General features: G+C 38.0%; 2 protein-coding genes across 10 annotated transcripts; one reads left to right on the top strand and one right to left on the bottom strand.

Moving 5' to 3' along the window:
* Positions 1 to 1,365: 1,365 nt before the first annotated feature.
* Positions 1,366 to 11,505, bottom strand: LOC111253159 (salivary peroxidase/catechol oxidase-like). 5 transcript variants are annotated; one of them, XM_086992838.1, is made up of 18 exons: positions 11,218 to 11,505; positions 9,381 to 9,500; positions 8,764 to 8,851; positions 7,545 to 7,684; positions 6,841 to 6,965; positions 6,488 to 6,615; positions 6,230 to 6,290; positions 5,523 to 5,678; positions 5,117 to 5,252; positions 4,918 to 4,983; positions 4,413 to 4,593; positions 3,974 to 4,050; positions 3,520 to 3,576; positions 3,144 to 3,276; positions 2,601 to 2,809; positions 2,132 to 2,304; positions 1,718 to 1,814; positions 1,366 to 1,479 (listed from the first exon to the last, which is right to left on the bottom strand). In XM_086992838.1, exons 1-18 carry the CDS (start codon positions 11,223 to 11,225, stop codon positions 1,404 to 1,406), a joined length of 2,031 nt encoding a protein of 676 aa, XP_086848964.1. In that variant the 5' UTR covers positions 11,226 to 11,505; the 3' UTR covers positions 1,366 to 1,403. The 5 variants fall into 5 exon arrangements, with proteins under 5 accessions (XP_086848964.1, XP_022667912.1, XP_086848963.1 ...); XM_022812177.2 differs by having other exon boundaries at positions 3,994 to 4,139; positions 11,218 to 11,499; XM_086992837.1 differs by lacking the exon at positions 11,218 to 11,505 and adding an exon at positions 11,078 to 11,197 and having other exon boundaries at positions 3,994 to 4,139.
* A 324-nt stretch (positions 11,506 to 11,829) lies between these two features.
* Ing5 (inhibitor of growth protein 5) lies at positions 11,830 to 21,951 on the top strand. 5 transcript variants are annotated; one of them, XM_086992849.1, is made up of 6 exons: positions 11,830 to 11,851; positions 16,061 to 16,222; positions 18,770 to 18,864; positions 19,055 to 19,168; positions 19,473 to 19,729; positions 20,231 to 21,951. In XM_086992849.1, exons 1-6 carry the CDS (start codon positions 11,845 to 11,847, stop codon positions 20,487 to 20,489), a joined length of 894 nt encoding a protein of 297 aa, XP_086848975.1. In that variant the 5' UTR covers positions 11,830 to 11,844; the 3' UTR covers positions 20,490 to 21,951. The 5 variants fall into 5 exon arrangements, with proteins under 5 accessions (XP_086848975.1, XP_022667837.1, XP_086848977.1 ...); XM_022812102.2 differs by lacking the exon at positions 11,830 to 11,851 and adding an exon at positions 13,632 to 14,177; XM_086992851.1 differs by lacking the exon at positions 11,830 to 11,851 and adding an exon at positions 13,635 to 14,177 and having other exon boundaries at positions 16,109 to 16,222.

The following is a 21,951-nucleotide window of genomic DNA, read 5'->3' as shown; positions in this document are numbered from 1 at the left end:
GCGAACGAGTCTCTTTGACTTAGAGGCCCCATCTGAACATTTTGTATTACAATTTTCTTCGAATAGAACCCTTTAAAACTATTGCATCACATATGCGAATGTGCTAAATTGCCGATTTTCAGCGGTGTAAATTGCGTGTATTCAAAATACTATGTGCTGCCAACGATTTCCGATTTCATATTGGTTTCTACGAGGCAAATGCTATCTTCACTCCTCGGAGTAATTTCCCTTTTAGGATGGTACTTCATAAGTTATAGGTGTCATAACACAATTCTTAAACGTGAAGCTCTGATAGATAGGGGCTGAGTTGAAATTGTGTATGTATTGCTGATTACCGAGCTTTCTAATGTCCGAATAGCGGAACAAAGCCAGTTGCTATTGTAGATGACTGCATCTCATTATGTTGCCCTTTGTGATAACGACAAGCAAGTGGCGACGTGGCCTTTTTCGCTTTAGCGGCCTGGGTTCTATTATTAAAAGAATTAGAAATCTCTAAAGGCGTGTTGTTTTATGCTTCCGCAATTTATGAGCTCGGTAGGTGCCGGGCTTAGAACTCGTTGATTATTTTAATATTTCTCTCTTCGCATCTCACATAAACCTTTTTGTTACCTTATTAAGAACCGTCATAAACGCGTAGACATATGCGTGCGGCCAATACATTCTTAATCCGCTTCAAAAGCATACGCCAGCGGCAAAGGCCAATCAGCATCCTACAGAAGTGTTATGAAGCCCTCTGTTGAGGATAAACATTACAAAAACAAATACGAATGAAGTGCACGCAAGCCGGTCATTTAGTGGACAAAGTTTGCTGTCTGTATTGGAAGAAGCAATTTCTATCAGAAACAGTGACAAATCTCTAGTAGATTGATTGAAGAAAGCTAGTTAAGTTTTTTAAAAAATGAATTTATTAGTGTCAAATTAAGTGGACCTACGACAGCGGGGAAATAAACGTATCTGTGGCATCTTGTTTTGACAAAGAGCTCGAACCTTTGCCAAAAAAAAAAATAAGTAGAACGTGTATAATGTAGTCTGAATATGGAATGCCTGTTTCAGGAAAGGTTACTAGCAGCAGGTTACATTGCGGCTAAGCATTCTAAATAAACTTGTAATCTGGTGATAGCTGTTTAATTAGAGAATTATGGTTAAATTAGAGATTATGGTTTAATTAGAGAAGTCTTTTAACTAGTGTCGAACAAACAGTAAAATTACTTTTACTATTCTTTAACAAAGTGTGACATAAGTGGCTGGCTAACAAACCTATATTTATTGTATACACTAAGGCTAATATGTCGCATAATGTGTAAATCACTATCCTGAGTTACTATTTTTTGGTTATTGACAGTTAGCAGACAAGACAAGCAATCGTATTTAATCAGTTGCTTATTTTATACCGAATTTTACCATTAGTAATTATAGGAATTCAGTTGAAGATCTTGTTCCGCTAACAGCTGTGAACAGCTCACAACAGGATTGGTCGATCTGAAAAACAGCAATAATAACAATAATAATTAGTTGCCGTTTATAGAGGTATTTTAGAAGCTGAATTCAGTACTATATGTGATTCCACCAATGGCATCTGATTCTACCCTAGGGTATCGTACGTTCTGAAAGGACTTCATATTTTCTAAATAGAGCTCCTTGTATAGTCTTGTTCGTATCGATAACCTACATGAGACTAGATATATAGAATAATATAATGAAATCTATGTGTTCTTACCCAGGAATAAGAAATACATTTCGTTGGATTCGCAGAATATCTGTGTTTGCGCAGATTAAGCCTGCTAGTGTGATCCTGTAGATTCTTGATAACTGTCCTGAAGCAATAAAATGAAACAACTCATGCTTTTTTTTTCATAAGCGGATTAAATGAAAGAAAATAATGTCCTGGTCTTTGGAAAGGTCTCTGTTATACATGCTATTCACATCAATGTCATCAAAGAATCTGCTCAGAGTGTTGCAGACTTCAACGCATTCTAAGACTCATTATTTAGCTCTTGAGCTACTCATGATGTCAGGGTAACACAGCCAGCTGCAAGAAAACATCGTGAGAAAACATGCTAGATAGAATTTGCAGACGGTCTTCTTAAACCAAAAAAATTGACGGTTCATTTAACACGAATAAATGGCATACCCTTAGTAAACGCTGTTGGCACTTTAGGATTCTCGAACCAAAACCGATCGCCGAACTTAAGTCGATTGAACTGATGACCAAACAGGCAAGTGACGGTAGGCCCAAATGTGGAGCCAGGGAACACCGGTTCGAGGATAGCGCCCACACCAAAGTCTAAATCGTCGATCTCGTTGCTATACCGCCGTCAAGAAACACAAGTGATAATTTTCTTGATACGTTAGCTACATAGCATAGGACAACGATTTTTGTTCTGTGATCCACGGATGAAGTTGCATAGGTTCCTCCCGAACTTCGAAACACGCTTTCAGACCATACCCTTCACTAAGCTTATTTTTACTCAGGCTGCGGGTGCAGTCGACTCATTGCCGCTAGAGATATTAACGAGATGGTAAAACTACAGAATACTATTATCATTTTCTGTCCAATGATACTTTTTCTGTATTAACTATAGTACGAAACTAATACTGACTTGTATAGGTGTTTTAATTTATTAATGAGGTCTCCGTAACGGTTTGAACAGGCAGCTTTCATTGCCTCGAACGAGCCGTAAGGTCGCAAGCCGCATAGCTGCCTCCACTGGTTGTACGAAGGGATCCCGTGATCACGGCCACGATGGTAGTCAATCGAACGAAGATCCTTCCCGGGTTTCATCGGTGTCGAGAACAGGTAGCGTGTAACCTAAATAATACCCAAATTAAACTTAATGGTGACCTAGGAAATCCGTTTGAAATAGCTATAAATAAATCATTAGCTACCTTTGTAGCAGGAGCTAGCAAGCGCGCGATGCGTGCGTTTACCTATCAAAAAGATTAGCAAGTTATAGTCATCACTTCAAATACAGTACCTAGCAATCATATTGCAAGCTTCTTCAATGCAGGTATATCGAAGTTATTCTAATTTCAGCCTTTCTGAGCCAGGATTGTTTTTGCTACATTGCCTCATAGATAGTATGCTTTACTTCTAGGACAACTGAAACGTTTATCCCTAATGAATGGCTTATATGAACACTTACCTCTCGGGTGTAAACCGTGTTCAACTCCTGCATACGCTGTTCGCAGGCACCAACCAGGAAGGAACGCACAGGGTCGGTTTCAGGTTTACAATAGTCGTCCATATTATTAATATCATAGGCCAAACTAGGGCATCTAAAAATATCAGTTAGGAACTATACCTTAATCATTTATAGGATAGAAATAAACTTTTTATGTTTGAAGCAATTCTCCTATTATGACAAAGGGTTGGCTTGAAGAATTTCCTGTCAATTCGATTCTTTTTACCGCATTTTTTATTTATGTTTTACTTGCTAAGTCTACGAGAAGGTCATTTCTCGAATACAAAGACAACCTTTCCAAGCTAAACGGTATTCCCGTTTAGAGTACCAAACGTACCTGTCAAGCGTTTTACCCTCGCGTTTCATCTTATCGGCAACGTTCGAATGGGACACCCTGCAAGAATTGGAACAGTTCACATGTATTTATGTTAGGTCCGTGTTTATTGCAAGAAGCAATTCAAAAACTCTTTCCGTTAAACGTCAATAATATGTGAAAAATTTCTATAGAGAGAAGCACTTCGAAGATATATATGTGTATACATACACATTTTTTTAATATAATTTTTTTGTATAGGTCGTCCTTGTCGACTAAACAGTAGCGTCAAATACTAATTCGGTAGCTAGAAGGTCTTCAGTTGTAATTTTGTTGGGCACATGCAAAATCGACGCGGTTTTTTTGCGATTGGAAACTTGCTAAGGAAATCTATTATTATTATTATTATTATTATTATTAAGTACATTTTAGACGATATAGCTCAACCAGTTGCTATATCAATCTTCGTAAAACTTACAACAGCGACAAGATTCGTACCGGCAAGCAGCTGTGGCCCAGGTATTTATAATCGACGGGTTTAGATGATGGTGATATCTGTACTGGGGCGAAGGAATAGTTAAGTTATAACGGCTCATTGTTTCTTGGCCCAACATCAGCGGCAGATACTCTTTGAATGTAATTACCTGTAATAGGATGAACGAAACAAAGAGGATCAGTTTAATTGTTGTTCAGTTTGTGCTTTTAATCAAAGTACCCGAATGCAGGTGGTGCAAGTAAACGGAACCCGTCCTAATGAACTATTGGAAATATACTATTCATTAACCAGATTTAGATTATTACATCTAAAGGCATCGTAAGTGTCAACCAATAGCAAAACATCATGGGGTAAATCAATCCCAGTGTTTTCTTATTTTTTCAAGAAACTTGACCTACGTATGATTGTCCATAGACATTACCTGAATCATTGCCCCAACAATTTTTCGGGACACATTGTAGACCTGCCACTTCGTCCAGTTCCTCTGCACGAAATGGGAAGCGATTCGGTTATGTTCGCGCAGATATATCGTTTGCAATGCACCAAGCATTGGAGTTAAAGAAGCACGAATGTCACCGGCCTTAAAGCAACGTCCGTCGCAACTACAATGATGAAAGCACATATTAGCACAAAAGATTTGAATTTGATCCTATAAGTTACACCGAAATCGGTATTTGCTTCCAGAGACACGGAACTATAGAGCGTTGGCCTTCTGGGACCGACATTTGGGCAAGAGCATCTATCTATGTTAGACTGACTTCAGTCGGTGAGCCCATGTTTAATAAAGGCATAGTACACACTTTACTTTCACTAAGATAAACACAATGTTGGCGATGTCCTCTGATGCTGTGACTATGGCAGTAAGTAAATGAATAAACATATTGAATCATCCTCTAGCAAACCGCGAAACCTGCCTAGAATCTCACCCGGGATAATAGCTGCTGCAGGATCCTTCTTCATCGGTGCGAGGCATAAGACCTCCACGGATATATCTGTCATCAAAATGAATATACATAACTTTTAGAGATACTGTTTTATATTTGAATTTATTGCATCCGGCAAATAAACTTTCAAGCCTTGGCGCTTCTCTTTCGTAGCAATGGCATCACATGATTACAGGCTTACCTAGAGTTCCTGTCCATTTTCATGGAACCGTCGTCATCAACGAGGCTTTCAGCTTTTTTAGTCGACGAACCATAGATTACTGAACCATCAATAAATGACGTCACAACATTCACTTGTTCACGAATGTTTGATTTTACTGAAAAAAAAAAAAAAACAATATAGGGAGGCCGGATGTTGTTTTTGATTTCGATCCCTCGATTCCCATATGAGTAAATTTCATTGTTTCTGTCACGTAGCCTTCAGTGATCTACAAATATACCAATAATAACTATAATATAACATTAACTAGTCGATTTGCGTAGAAGATAAAAGCAATCAGTAATTCTCCTCTCTCTTGAATTGTGTTTGTGTTGACCTAATGTTCTCCTGTTATCCAGGTGAGCAAGCACGCAGAGCTTTTACCTACCGGCGTTGTTTTTGAGGCAGGCAGTTTCGGACGCGTTGTACGGCCGCGAGCGTACAAGTTCAATACAATGTCCATCCTCGTAAAATGGGTCTCCATGGCCAATCTCGATTGGGTGACATTCACTGTCTTTATTTACCTTGTGACAGCAGACAGGAGCTAAATTGTGGAAAGATATGCAGTCAGAATGTGATTATAATCAATATCACTGTTTGATAAAGGGCATATATCTCAGGAATTATTTTTTCGAATTGATTAAGCTATATAACATCAAGGTGAGGTTATGAATAAAGCTGAGCGTACGCTACCGCTAAGGTGAAGTCAGTTGAAGACTGCAAGAGTTCGAATTTCACTGCGTCATCATTTTATAACTGAGTCTCGTATATTCATCCAGGCATGATCAGTACAGGGCATATATACAGTATTCGTGAAGCTATCAGGAAGCCGAATCGAAAACGGATTAAAGTTAACCAGAGTTAAAAGGAGCTTTCCATGCTATTGCCATTTACTTATTCTATGCACGCATATTAAGTTATTAACGTACGTGGCAAAAAAATAAAACGAGAAATATCCCGGAGGATGTTAATTTTTCAATCAGTTTTTTTGGCTGGCAGCTTATTAAGAAAAGATAGTCGTTCTGTGTGTGTTTTTTCTCGTTTCTTTCGGGATCATCGACCCTATTCAGCCCATGCAAAACAAATTAAACTTACTGATTCGGACGACCTTTCCATTCCGTATCTCCTTGTCGAAGTATGGAGCCGCTGAAGATACCTGGAGGAATAATAACATCATTTAATAGAGCAACACGAACAACTGCAGCACTACTAAAGGTTGTGGTGTGATAAAGAAGTAAATGTTAGCCAAATTTACACAATACTACGTGCATTTTAAGAAGATATGCTGTTTTGCAAGCATTCCAACAAATATTATATCATTCTCTAATGTTGTTCTTTCTTACGAAAATCAACCTCGTGGGCGAGAAACTGTCCGAAATGAGTGGTCATATCAGTGTAGGTCGCGGAACTCGTTTGAGATGACTGAACCTGGTTTCCCTGCATCACGCGCGACAACTCACGAACGTTTGGTAGTTTGTGACCTATAAACGTGTTTGTTAGCTATTGTTTGTTATCATCTATTGTGTTCTTGCGACTAAGCTCTACGGTTGACTACTGACGCCAAAGCTAATATCCTTTGCTGGATTTAGACCTATGGAATACAAAAAAAATATTACTGTGACGGCTAACATTGGTTGACCAGCATTCTGTTAATCTCTGATTTCATTTGTATATATTTTTAGTTAATATAGATATCGTATAATTACCTTTTTTGCCCCAACGCGGTTTTCCCATCTCGTCAGCGTAATCGGGTGGTAAAAGCCGTCCATAGGTCTCACCAGCGCGGCCCCAACAACCATAGAAAAGATTGTTACACGAACCGTCAAAGGTCCTATGAAGATCTATATTAGACTTTGCTTGGGCTTGTTATTTTAGTCATTACTACATAGTACTAGATGTGAACGATATGCTGGTGCTGATTAATGGCGTACATTTTCGGTTTTTGTTACTTCATACGCTTTCCGAACACCAACCACGAATTCTATACTACAATTATAACAAATGCTGCTATAGGATCGTGTGGTCGATGCTAAGTGCCTAGAATTATTCGGCGTAATATTAGATAAACTGCTGAAGGTAACCGACCAGCAGCGGCATCATCATAGTATTGTCACATTAAAGGCAGAAAGTTGTATTAGACCAGAGGCTTATTGGCCTCATGCATTTAGGAGAAGTGATACCTTGAAAAAATTCTGTTTCTAGTAAGTATCTAGCATGCCATTGTTCGAATGAAACTCTTCCGAATAGAAAGTTGTTTTTCCGATTTACACTTGTAAAGTGGAGATATATACCGACATAGCTATGATAATCAAAGTAATGTCTACGCCTGTTTCAGCTAGGTATTTGCATAGCATACCACAGCGGCTATGACGTTTCCTTTCTGAGGGCGTGGACAGGTAGGTAGTGGTACCTGTAAGGTCCGGAATCCTGACAATTTAGGGGCTCGAGTCTCGCGATGGTTTCCTGGTCCATGCCGGCTGTTGCACGATCCTTATCGCGCTGCCTCATCTTCGTCATGTGTCGATCCATGGTGGTAGTCACCGTCGATAACTGAAAAAAAACTCGACCAAGGGGAAGGACGTATTGCAAAGAATCTTCGGTATCTATCTATATTTTCCAATAAATATTTGTTAGTAATAATAAGTCATGAAAAATTATATCGAATCGCGCTCCGAGAAAAAATTGTATGATAATACATATAACGTTTCATATCTAAGTTTAGCTTAAAATACTTTTCAGCATTCGATACAAAGAGGAAAATGACAGATCGTATAGTCTAGTTGTTTATGGATTATGTATATTTTAAGACCCAACACAGGTTTAACGAGTTCGTGCTGGCATGACTCGACTGGAGAACGCAGTCATGGGATCGATATGTCTGGGTAAAGCCTGGTATGATGAGGAATGCCAAAAAACTTTTCATTAGCCCTAGCATTAGCTGATTCGCGTATTTGCTACATAAGTTACTCGATCGATTATTCTCGATCCGTTCGCGATTTCGAAAAAACCTCGTGTTAGAAAGGTTATGACTTGCAGGGGAAGATAGGGCAGTATTGGACTGTAGAGAACAACCATTTTAATAGAAAGTAAAAAGTTCTGATTATTGTAACCTGCTTGCGTTTAGAAGGGTGGCTAATAGCGATTTACTAGGTTTTGATTGAGGACACTTAGATCTCTGTGCCAAGTAGGATTGTAAATTGTCAGTTAGGTTACGATAGGATGGAGACCTGTTACTTATTTGTACTTGTTTTCCCGACCTGTGCTATTATTTTCATTGAGAAAAATTCAGAAATCCTAATTGCAAATTGCATGGTGTTTTATTGAATATTCTGCAAGTTTGCTAGTTTTAATCTGCAGTTTTAATCTGGTTCAACAAAAACAATGTATCCTACATAGACCCCAACGTCCAGGGACCCATTTCCCTAAATTTTGTTAAGACACGTTACTCTAGGTAAAAGAACTGTTTTAGTTTCAGTACTTATCATTATACGTTTAGAAGAGGTAGGTCCTAAAATTTGATACCGAGATGTTTACTTCAATCAAATTATGGTAATGACGAGAATACAACAGTAAATACTCTGTAGTGCTGTAAAGGATAATATTAGGAACGCCAAAATGCGTCCAATTACTTTGAATCCGGTAAGATGAAACGGGGACACCCAGACTTTCCATCCATCGCGTAACTCCGTGCGGTCTTCGGGATCAGAATCGGACATTCTGGAATTTCAAACCGTCACACGTTTAATGATTTCTCTCTATCAATGGGTTATATGTAAACCGGTCAAAATTAATGTTAGATGTAAGGCGTCCTCTTTTCAGAAATGCTATTAATTAAGTCGAAAATAATTTAGGTGTACATAGAGAGGAATATTTCAGGATACTGTAGTATAAATCAGTTTATGGTAGTCACTTGATAAAGTACTTATCTGTGCATCATATATACCACACAATAACTTCTAAAGGAGCTATAACGAACAGAGTAGCTTCACCTCTGTAATTTTTTTGAAAAAAAAAATCGAAATAGAGTTGCAAGTGGGAATTAGCAAAGCGTACCTAGATGCTCTCATGTACTCAAGGCCAAACATGCAGCAACCGAAAACAGAAGTCACCAAAGCCTTACGTTCTATTATGATGCAATAGTTGTTTTTATCTAATCAGCATAATACAAATCTATGTGTCAGTTGAACTCTGTTGGCTGCCATCTCGATCTGGAACTCTATGACATTAACATGTCCTCTATACTCACTCGTAGTCAAATTCCTCGAGTTCCGGGTCGTCTCCGGTCACATCGGGCTGAGCCACTGTTGCACTAATCGCAACAACGAGAAGACCCAGCACGGCAAGCAGTACAAGCATTAACCTCATTCTAACATGACGAAAAAATAAAATAATTATTTAAAGTTGACATTGTTTGCACGAGACGAAAACCTCTCGGCACCGGCTGGAGGCTTTGTTTTGCAATCATAATATAATGATATTCACACTGGTCAAAAGCAACTGAACAGTGCGTTAATGGCTATAATAACAAATAACAATAATTGGGATAATCTTAAATTACCGAGACCGGTTAATTATTGTGTCTCAATTGGGTATCGAACCTGAACTCGTATGGCTATAAGTATAGCGACACTGTGAGAACCCTTATCAATTTTCTGATCAATGACGTATGGTACATGAAGCTCAACGAAAATACCTACTCACATGCGTCATCCTTAGCACTAATAGTAAGATACAGAAACCAGAAAGTGCCTTGACGGCGAAAAGGTAGCTCATAGTAAGTTTTATAGCTCAGTAGTCGTATAGAACGCTAGCTGAGGTAAAAATTGTAGCTTAAGTAAGTTATTTTGGATAATTCTGGCTCGTAGGGCAAAATAGCATCGGAAATAAAATACTACGTGGGTGTGCGTCAATATTGTCCCATCGTTCAATATAATACAATTACAATTTTTAGTTTACGCGCATTTCAGCACAATGTTTGTCTGATATGCAAAGAAATTGAATTACATTATGTTCACCTTTAGTCTATGAGAACACAATGACAATTGGCCACCACGGCAATGGGGAACATGAAAGCTTCACTCTTATCCCTGTGAAATTATGTTAAACCAAAGCCAATACGAATCGAAGACCTGTTTTTCCTTTTTACAATATATAGGATGCTTGTTAGAAAATAATCTATTTATTACAATATTCCCCTGCAGGCCACAGCCCTCATCGCATATGGTAGAGTGCACTGAGGAATATTTGATAACGAGAAATATCTGAACGTCGTTGAACCTTGCCTACCAAGTTTGAACCGAAGGCGGATTCGCGTAACGCATTCGCAATATATTATATACAACTTCGCAGATCTAAAACTTAGCGATTATACTTTGCTTTTCGTGCAGAAGTCTAGCCAACTGCCTTTTTTAATGTAGGATTCGTATACAAACGAGTGGCTAAATATCAGTCCATACACGCTTATGACTTCATAATTAACGCGTTAATCTTTTATGAGGCATAACTTCTCTGCAAAGCCGGATCTCCAAGGATTTGCTCAAAATCAACTATCGCCTTACGTTTCCTCCTCCTACTTGGAGGTCACTGCTACTCCTTTAACATACAGCTGCGTACAATACGCTCACTTCCGAATGATTAGAAATTAAGCTTAGATTTGTTGCCCTGTTATGCATACTCGTTCAGAATCGTCGTACACCGCGTTCGCTGCAATTTTGTATAGATCTAGATGGGAAAAACCTTAATGAGTAGAAGAATATTTGTAGACTCACATGCACAATAATGACGAAGTGATAAGTCCCTCGCACACTGATATCTACCTGTCTCAGCCCTCTAACACAACGCTTGAGTTTACCAACTTCCGCTAGGATGGTAGACGCGGCTTAATTCCTTAGCTCGACATTCACTATATACAGTACAGTTAGTTTATGTATTCCGGAAGCATACCTTAAATATTTTTTCTCTCTCTCTCTCTCTTTCTATTACATCCGATATAGTTTTTCTTTGCGAACCGTGTTATCGTCTAATGATGCGCTTCTTTCGTTCGATCGATATTAACTCAAGTGTGAACTATTCGCAGTACTTACCGTTCCATGGTTGGTACGACTCTCCCGTTCAGAGGGTCCTTGAACCTTGCCTAGTTCGCCCGCTGGCATCGGATTTCGCTGAAAGGGTTCGTTACGTTGCGGGCGACGATCTTCCAGGTGGCTCGTGTGGTTGCTGCAGCGACGAATAGATCATGCAATATAATGGACGAAGGAGATACTGGACAGAATGTATGGACCGATACAAAGCTTAACCAGTTGTCCCTTGAGGTCTGTAAAAGCAGGTAAAACAAGGTTGCCTTTTTTTTCGGGGACCGCCAACGGAGGCGCAGGCACCCGGGTGAATAATTCGTTAAGTGGCAGGCAATAGCACTTTTAGTCCTAAGCGACTACCAGGAATTAAAGACAGTTTCTGTGTAGCGGCGTGCTGAAACTTGAGGAGATGCTGATGCATAGGTAGAAAACGGATAAAAGAAGACACTTGCTAAAGCGGGGATTTTCACATCTGGATGATGATTGTCAACGTACTGCTCCTAGTAAATCCGTTAATTCATTCGAAAACATGCGGAGAGTTTCTGGTTTGCTTTTCGTCAAAAAGCAAATGGCGGGCAACGAGTACATTTCATAAATGTGCACGTATATTTTAAAGTCTAAAAAACAGCTGACAGGATGAAAAGTAAGGCAATATGTTGATACTATTAAGGAACACATTGCAACATCTGCGTTACGGATGTCGTGGTCGAGGCTTGTTGCATGAGATTTGGATACTGAGACTAAAACCGAACAGATATTTCACAGACCTAAGACAATACGACAATAACGATCCAAGACAGTATAAGTTCGCCATAATTCTTTTCGGAGAAATATCAGGTCTAGAATGAGATCCGTAACTACATAGTTTAAAATAATTAAGACGCTTATCACCAATGTGAAAGCCTTTCAACCGCTTTTGATCGGAAAGTTTGATCACTTTTGAAGAGTATGGAAATTCTGCGGTATCTTGATTGCTGAAGTCAAGAATAAATTTGTATAGAACCTGCAGGCTTCTACTGCCATCGTTTTAAAGCTTGGTCGCTTCAGATGCAGTGTACATATATCGAATAGCGTAGTAAAGTAAATCAACTCTGAATCTAACGGCCACTTTATACATAAAGTAACATAATTAAAAACTATAACGAATAAAGAATCCTTTCTAGTCTCTATTAAGTGTACATGTTATTATGAAATTACCTGTCGTAACACCTATAGGCATTTACTAACGGCTAAAGTTATGTACATATTTTGAAATCGGCGTGATGCGTTAACATCTATGTTGTTAGCGAGAGTTCCGATCCGTATATGCCCCATAAAAAGATGCGCCGGCGTTGAATCGTTAAGTGAACCTCGTCCCCACTTCACGTTACCTCTAAGTAAGCGTAACTTTAACAAGGCTAGAGGCCCTACTGAAGTAGTAAGCGACTGGATAGTTTTTTCGATATTTAAAGTGAACGCATACAACGGTATCTTCCTGACATTTTCTTCTAGAATTAAAGGCCAGTAAACCCCAGTGTTAGATTCATTTTTTTCAATGTTTCTAGCATTTATAAGGTTAAAGCGGCCAGTTTTCAGGCGCATAGCAATTCCACTCCAAAAATTGCTGGCATTTGTTTAAAAAAGTCTAACATGTTTAGCATATTTGTGAATGCTTTCAAACAGAATAAGCATTGCAGTGCCGCTAGGGAACATTTTCCATTTGGCCTAGAGTATGTCATACAAGTAATTTGCGAAACAGATCTTTTGCGCAGAGAAACCTGGAGCTTAGACGTGCAAAAGATATGTTCTCTACATTTCGCGAGGTTTACGGAATTTTAATTGGATGTTTTTAATTATAATGCCCACAAAATTTTAGCAAGAATAGCTGTATTTAATACAGTATGCCTAACAAATGTTCTAGACATTTACACAATTCTACGCAAAAAACTTAATTCTAGCCTGTAATGGATCGAACAAAAAATAGAGCGTAACGAAACTGGCTCGAACTCGTTAGAAGGTTTTAGTCTTTAACCTAGGTGATGATCTAGGTTAGAAACCAGGAGTAGTCACCCTCTGTTTCATGCTAGAAATTGGCTAGCAGGGCAATAGCTAAAGTACAAAATTAAAGCAGTCATTTAGAAGGCCTTTTCTCAATCACTAGATGCCCATGCTCTAATCTAACATCATGCGCAACATGTGATTTGCTAGTGAAGAACAGATTAGTTGACTGCTACATGGCGCCACATATGTTTTTTTACGTAGTAAGCACAATTCTGCCTTGTTCGTTCTTTCAAGATGTATACTCGGTTACGTTTTATATCAGACGGCATTCTACATGCCGGACGCGATGCCCAACGAGCTCATCAGCTGCGAAGTCGGAGGGGACACCAACAGTCATCATCATATGCTCAGACTGTTTTGCTCTTTGGCAAGAGGCAAATTCTATTACGACATACTCCAATACTCGATACCATTGGTCGCCGGCCTTAACGGGAAATCAGCATTTGTTTTTGTTTTCGCCATCTGTAACACGCGCATCGCTTATGCTTGGTGTGCTCTCATTTTTACTTTCGTTTTCTCCGACGCCGGACTCACATCTCGGCGTTTTTACTGACACTTCTCCTTTGATATTATATAGCGATACACTTTAAGAGTGGTGTTAAACTATTTCACATCTAAAACCTGATCATTAGTGAGTTTCAATTTTGTGAACATAAAAGGAGATAAGTGGAAGAATGACATGAAACTAGGTTTGCTGAAGACTCTAAAGAAAAGAAATGACTCTCATAGTGGCTTCAGGTTGGGCGACCTACACTAACGTCTAAGTGCTATTGTTGGTTGTGGAACGTGTTGAAGCTTCGTGAAACTTCTTCTCCTAATGAATTCAATAGCAGACATTTTGAGATAACCCGACCTAATCGTAAGCTAGACCTTTCTTAAAAGGCTTGACTGTGACGGGCACTCAAAGAACCGAAGCTAGTCTTTGCTCCGTGAGTAACTCTGCGCTACTCAAATGATTCTTATACCGTATGGTTTCTTGTACTTTGTTCTCATATCGCAACATAAGCCATCTCGTATTTTTAATACACATCAGAAGAAAGCAGAAAACATCCCACATTTGCGTTTACTCCACGAACGTTCCATTCAAAAACTTCAAATACAATTCCAAGTATACGTTACATTACCCCGAAGCAAACCCGAAGCTAGGAATAAGTAAATTCTGGGGTAAATTAAGTATCAAATACTGTTTGCGGCCAATTCCCCAATAGAAAAGTTTTTATGTGACGGACTGAATTGGCGCACACATTTTTAGCAACATTCCACTTAATACACTGGCAAACACACATTTAATAGCTTCCTTTAACCTTGATTCACACTTAGCGAAGTAACGTCGAACCGATTTTTCTGATCTGCATTGAGTTTTCATCCTATAGCAATATTTTCCAGCGTTTTCCGCTGTTATTGTTAACCAAGGTGTTGTGAGCGATTCGCCACAACACCTTGGTTACAAGATATGACTCCTAAATTGGGCCAAATTTTTACGGGCTCTTTATTTTGACGAGCACGCGTCTACCGCCACTTTTAGTCCTAGACGAAAACCAGTCCCTTCTGAAACAAAACATCAAACTCGCCATGACGGAAAATTACGCGTCGTATTCAATATTTGAGCAGAAATGAGCATTATTTAATCTGTTTGTGCCGAACAAGCCCTACGAAAATTTGAAAAATATTTTTTGTGCTAAATTAACATTCTAGATTATTAGCAATTTCCATGCGGCTTCTGACAAATTCGAGTAATATTTTCGGAGGACAAACTCGAAGAATTTCAACAGAACTTAGATTTCAAGGGCTTAAAAATTAATTAAAATAACTCAACAAGCTATATTCGTTATACCTAAATCTTTTATACAAATATTAGAGAAAAGTTTCAAATGTCAATTAAATCGTCTTGAAACTGAAGTGGTTGATTTTTTTGAGACTTTTTTGGCTTTTCGTACCTTTTGGCCATTTTTAGCCCGTGCAATATCTTTTTATAAGACTGATTCTATTCTAAAAATTTTATCTTAGAAATACCTTATTTTTCTAATAAATCTTTTAATCTAATAGTTCTAATTTTTTGCAAGCACTACATAAAATATTTTATATAGCTTACGATTAACCTTCGATATTTTAAAAATAGGAAATAAATGTAATACTAGAAACCTTTATCAATATAAAATCTTATTTACCTTTATTTTTAACAAGCAAGCTGACTATTTTGTAGGCTGTTTTATTATTATTATTATAAATATTTATTTCAAATCGACAATTTATCCTTCTAACACTTATTAAAATTAAAATATTTTTGTAAAATAAAATTAAAATTATTAATTTTTATTAATTCATTGATCTCCTTTTGTTAAATTCTTATCATTATAATTAATAAGATTAAACAAATTCTATATCAAAATATAATTAGAATATAATTTCCTAGAAGTGTGCTTCTTAGAAAAGATTAGTTTAAATTTAATACCAATAATAAAATATTTTAACCATAAATTTATAAAATTGATTTGAATCATGGCTAGCTATTTGCCCCAAATTTCATCGCTGGAATTGTGTTTGTATACAGCGTATTTAAACGACACTTACATGAGTCTATATCTACTAGTATCGTTTCTTATTTCTATATATATTGTATATTTAGTAAGTGAGACTGTCAGAAATGACACATTAGCAAATACAAAAAGGGTTCCTGAACTATACATTTTTACGTAGATACAGTTTTAGAAACAAAACGTAAAAAAGTCCTGATTTAGGTGCCGTATTCTGTAAGCTGGGTCGATCAATAAAACGCGGAAAAATGAAAATTCAAAATATTTTTTTTAAAAAGCCTCAGTTAGGCACAAGCTAACACAGCATATGCCTATACACCTGGAAGCTACGGGCAACGAAGACCTGCAATCGAATAATGCCATGGCGAGTCATTCTGGTCAACACTGGTACCTTCCAATGGTCGACTTGCTCGAACGGATTATGGACGCTCAACAAGAAGGTGGGTTTCTATTCTCAGCATGCAAATATATTAACAACCGACTGGAGTTAGGATGTTATGCAAATCTATGGAAGATTCAACGGGATTTAATAGTTTCTAATGGAGGTAACTTTTCATGCAATTTACTTTCATTCATGTTAAGAGTGATCTTTATTTTAGCATAAAAAGAAAAGGAACAGAACAAAATTTTGTTTCCAAAATTGTTTACAAATATTTATTTGAGTAAACTCAGATCAAACATTTATTATTTCAATCAAAGCTTGAACATTTCGGTGACAAATTATTCTGGATTTTTATTTTTCTGGATTTTATTTTTAAATGAAAATCACTTTTTGATTATGTACTTGCAAAACAAAAAATATAAATAAATTGCACGAAAGTTATTTTCACACTCTAATTCTACAGAGGGTGCTATAGAACACCGTATGGACTTTTGGATTTTCTAATATTTATTAGAAGAATCGGAGTGCTAGAGTGGCTGCTATTAGTGTCAACGGTTTTTCATCATTTTTAATATATCATCGAGTTCGGTCTTGGTTTTTTGCGAGCTATTGGTGTTTTTGGTAATTTTTTTATATCGGTAATTGGAAGATGTAATCCGTTGCCTGGCAAGGGATATCGATAACAATCTTGAAGTGATTAAATTCAAAGAACTTTTGATCTAATTCGTTCCTTTTATACGATCCATAGTTTGAAAATCCATAGTTCATTCTAGTAATGGTGACGCAGAGACGACAGTGATCTACCAGATATCTGGAATTTTCGATACTTTAAGTGTAGTCACTGCATTCAATGTATCTTCGCTATCCGTATCCGAAATTTTATTTTCAATCAATGTGTGACGTTTAAAAATATTCCAAGAAGTGGATGAGGGTATATAACAAATTATCTTGAATTTACCTCAAGTATGTTTTCAATTCATTCTGCGTTCTATATACCTTGTGTTATGCAATTATTATCTGCCTTTGTGTTCCAGCAGCTTTACGCATGAGTTTATTAGACATTCTTTTTTGACAACTGCGCACTATCCTATGGTATGTAAATAAGTTACTATTAATTAGAATAACACTCCAATAATGTAAGCTGAAATGTTATCGGCTTTCTAAGTACGTTGTATTACGTCGTCGTTACCACCTCCATAGGGAACATTTGTCAACATCTGCGGGCTAGAATGGCGGCAGCTTCCGTCAACTCTGTGTCCAAAAGCGCGTAAAAGCTCAGAGAGCCGTCTGACTATATGGAATTTTCTGCGCTTCCATTGTGAGCACTTGCAGTAACCGCTATTTAAAACAGCGCGCGTCTTCCTAACACAAATTCCGGTGGTGTCTGGGTTTTGCCCGCCACGTTTTTCCAACGTTGCAACCAACCGGAGCGCCAACTCAACCATCGAGACCATCAATGGTCATCAGGGCATCAAGTGACGGCCTGACTGGGAGCTCCGTGTAGTCTATGACGGCTACATTGTGATGATTGTCAAGAGCGACATCATCGTCGGTTTCTTTTACTGTGCGGGTGAAAATCTTTCCGAGCAACTTAAAATGTTCTCGTGAGGCGATTGCTTAAAAAGTTCACGTGGGGGCTGTTAACTGAACGTGACTCACGCTGCTCAGGTGATGCGGTTCCTAGCCGTTAGCGTCACAAATCTATGGTCTCATTACCAAATATAGTCTTCAAAGTTATTCGAAATACAGGATATATTTGGATAATCGCAGATCCCACCGAGCTTCAAGAATAGCAACAAGATGTGCTCTGTGATGTATTTAGAAACCTACCTGGATAGTAAGTTTTAATATAGTTACTAAGTAGTCTAGACTGGAATTGACAGAAACTTTGTGGATGAGCAGAAAGAATTGTCGTCGAATCAATAGTGCCAAAATCAACCTGTATTTGTCCTACCGTAATGCTCGATCATAGTTTTTATTGTTTGTTGTGCTCCGAATTACTCAAATAATAATCTTCCAACTCAGCGTACAGTTTGCATTTTTCAAATGGCATTAATCATTACAGTAAAATAAAAAGCTATAAACTGTTATAAGATTTTATTATAACGATATAAATAAACAATGAGCGTCTCTTGTTCCATTTAGCTTAAATTAAAACAGTTATGTACTAAGGTAGAGACATGTCAATTCGTTGACATATGCGATGTTATGAAATAGAAAGATAATGAACTCCAAAATTACTTAGAGTGGTTCTCATCGAACGAAGTTGTTTTTCTTAAAGACGATCAAAAGGTTCGTGTACGGATCCGTTAAATTTTCGCCAATTTAGAGCAGGTTTCTGCTGTAGCAAATTATTTACTTAAAAATATTAGCGTTTATCTTCTTATTATAAACAATGTCTCACTATTCGAAATAATTTGCGCAATTTGTGCGCAATGCCCACATGTGGACACATAAATACAGCGCGTTATATCAGGCTCTCCAGTTTACTCAAACACATAGCAAATATAATATATAATTTAATAATCATTGTCATCATCACTCATGGAAAATCGAAAAATGCATGTGTTCAATAGAGTTACCATTTTTTTCGCTTGATTTACAGGCTTGGAGTCACTACCAGAAGAGTTACAGAAAAGTTTCAACTTGATGCGCGACCTTGATAGCAAGGTTCAAGACCTTCTCAAAGATATTGATAAGGTAAATGCCTACCCTACCTTTAATTGTCTATTACATGAATATACGAATAAACTGTTCATCATCTTTTCCCAGCAACAAAGAACTGGTATCCGGTTTACATTTCTGTAGTGAACGATAAAAGCATCAAATTCATAAATCAAAACGGATATAGACGTTAAGTCACAATGCTTGTTCATCGGCTCACTTACAGGAGTCATATAACTACATTGACAATACTGCTAACCTCTCGCCATCAAAACGCAGAGAGGCCACGGATAAAATAGGGAAAATGTACGCCAAGGTTAAGGAGTTAGCCGATACAAAGGTAAGAAGAAATAGTTCCAGCTTTTTTATCGTGCTCGTACCTACCGTTACGATATATATATTTTTTTTCCTAGTTAATTGATAAATGTTAGACCGTGTTGTTGATTTGAAAACCTCAAACGTATTTCGACATCACCTGTCTGGATCTACAATGACAAATGTCTTGCAAATGACGGTCCATGTCCTTTTTTTCGCTACGAAATTTCGCTATAGTTTTCGTTAGACATTTAGTTTAGCCTGTTCTTTTAGTGTTTCCCCGTTTTAAGCCTATTTTTGTTACTAATCATGTCACAACTTATCTTCAGGTTCAGCTTGCGATGACAACGTATGAAACAGTGGATAAGCACATCCGTCGATTGGATACTGAGCTTGTTCGGTTTGAGAACGAGCTAAAGGAGAAACTTTTAAGTAAGACCGGAAAGGCGGCTGGAGCCAGTGCTCAAGGGGTTCGGGAAAAGCGAAAACGGGATAGTCGGAAGAGAGTGGATCCGAGCGCTCCAGGAGGTCAGCCTGGACGCCAGCGAAAGAAATTTAAAAACCCACCTCCCCAAGATCTCGTTGAGTATGTACTGCCTATAAGTTAGATTTTCCTTTTAAGCATCACAGTTAAGAAAACATAACTCTGCAAAACCACGTTAAAATCGATTAAACTTTATTTCGTCCACGTATAAAAATGCTTTTGCTTGCCAGCAATCTGAGCCGTGCTATATACTGTCTTGTGTTTAATATTTTTGTTGTATGTAGAATGTACCTAATAACTTTTATCTATATATTGCTAAAAATATGGAAGCATTCTTTGTAGGTATATTTATTTAAATGATTTACACATTATATATTTACTAAAAAATGAGGCTCGATTAAATGAGTAGTTAATATAAATTGTCTAAGGTTCATCTCTTCAAAAAGATCTATCATACCCATAAAATACCATAATTAAAGGACTTTAGGAAAGATTTATAAGATAACTACCAGGCTGTAAGTTGTGCTTGCTATAAATTATTGTCTAAAAATGTGTATACTACGATCTCTTTTTCTGGCTCTCCCTCTCTTTTAAACATTACAGCCCGGATCCATTGCTTCTTCCATCACTGCAAAGCATGACTAACGGAGGCGATGTAATGGACATGCCTGTCGACCCGAACGAACCCACTTATTGTCTATGTCATCAGGTTTCATACGGCGAAATGATTGGCTGTGATAATCCCGAGTGTCCCATTGAATGGTTTCACTTCGCCTGTGTGGGGCTCAATACGAAACCGAAGGGCCGTTGGTATTGTCCGAAATGCGGCCCGCCACCGACAGCAGAGAAGAAGCGGAAATGACCGACCGCTTTGAGCGAAGAGAGCTCATCAACGGGAACTGTATGGCGTCACCGTCGCACCAACGACGCAACAACCCCCCGGGGTAAGGCGACCCCCCCAGAGATCGTATACGCGTTCCTCGCCGAACGCGCCTTCCGTTCAAAGTGATGAGTTGAAAGCGGAAAACGATGAGGCATTTTGATCAGCAACGTTAAAGAATGGGCCGAGAATAATAATGCCACCATCATATTTAACGATATCAGCGATAACTATTATATTAGCAGCAACAAATGCGTTTGTATCATATGCATCTTTATTTCGTTCAGGCTTGGCTTGGCCCGTGGCCTAGGTCAGTTCTAGCTCAACCAGTTCGATAGTGTAACGTACTCCAATGCTTTTGGTACTTTAGCTAGTGGATTGAGGTACTATCGGATAGGTCTGCTGGTAAAGTGGGACTGGCCAAACCTGGTGGCATCAATAAACGAAACGAGGTGATATAATAGCGATATATAAAGGAAAAATAACACGTAAAAAGGAAAGTGGTCATGAGTACTACCATCTATGATAAAGCATTATTTTACGACGCACGCAGGTTGCTGCGACACTCTTTTAAAAAAAGACAAAAACACGACGTTTCTCTACTTCTTGACGAGGCATCGGCCGCTCTAGGATAGTGTGCTATTGCGTAAGACTACATGTACGACATGCGATATGCACTATTATTAATATGAAGACCAATCAAGTTAAATAGGATTATTGTACAGACTCCAAAACACTCCATAAAAAGGAGACTTTAGACATTAACTTCCCCATTTTTTTGCTTCAAATACGCAAATAGATTTACTAGGGTCGACATTACTTTCAGCGGCAGAGACGTGACAAGGAAAAATACTAAGCAGTTGTGGCGTGTGTTCATAACGAATTTGTTTTTCTGGCTTGGGTTCTACGCGGATTTAATTGAACAACAGAATATGACTATGTAAAGAGTAGCATACGTTTATTATCACCATTATAATACTCGTGAGGTGTGCAATGGATCATGATTTGCAAATGAATGGAGCCATTCATGCGTATGATTGATCCAGTGTATAGCAAAGCTCAAGCTTAGCGCGGCTAATGATTTCATACAAACGACAGATTTGTCATAATGTTATTAAAGCACTACCTGCATGCAGCAGCAGCAGCAGGACAGATAATGCATTTAGATTTGTATGTATATGTTATTTTGTTCAGCTTTCATCCGAGTGTACTTGTTTAAAAATGTTCAAGAGATTTGTTTTTCTCATATTTACCTATAATTTATTTGATGAAATGTTTAATATTTGTTCCACTGATAAAAGGCATACATATTGACCTGTAGAGCTTGGAGAAAGATGCATATCTAACCAAAGCTGGTTCACGCGTTCAACCTAGTGCTCGTCATTTAGTGCTTAGAAACAATAAAAAAAAACATAAAAGCCTAATAAAAAAAACTTGACCAAAA

The sequence above is a fragment of the Varroa destructor genome, unplaced genomic scaffold, assembly GCF_002443255.2.
Source record: "Varroa destructor unplaced genomic scaffold, Vdes_3.0 BEIS01000006.1, whole genome shotgun sequence".
NCBI classification, from domain to species: Eukaryota; Metazoa; Arthropoda; class Arachnida; order Mesostigmata; family Varroidae; genus Varroa; species Varroa destructor.
The sequence above is the reverse complement of the archived record's forward strand: the minus strand, read 5'-3'. Positions and strand labels throughout refer to the sequence as shown.

Bases quoted from the DNA above. Each gene is read 5' to 3' on its own strand.
- LOC111253159 (XM_022812177.2), bottom strand. The intron at 6,616-6,840 runs GTAATTATACGA...ACACGTTTATAG, and splicing joins ACCGCGTTGGGGCAAAAAAG to GTCACAAACTACCAAACGTT. The intron at 1,815-2,131 runs GTATGCCATTTA...TTATTGCTTCAG, and splicing joins GCCAACAGCGTTTACTAAGG to GACAGTTATCAAGAATCTAC.
- Ing5 (XM_086992849.1), top strand. The intron at 16,223-18,769 runs GTGGGTTTCTAT...CTTGATTTACAG, and splicing joins TATGGACGCTCAACAAGAAG to GCTTGGAGTCACTACCAGAA. The intron at 19,169-19,472 runs GTAAGAAGAAAT...ACTTATCTTCAG, and splicing joins AGGAGTTAGCCGATACAAAG to GTTCAGCTTGCGATGACAAC.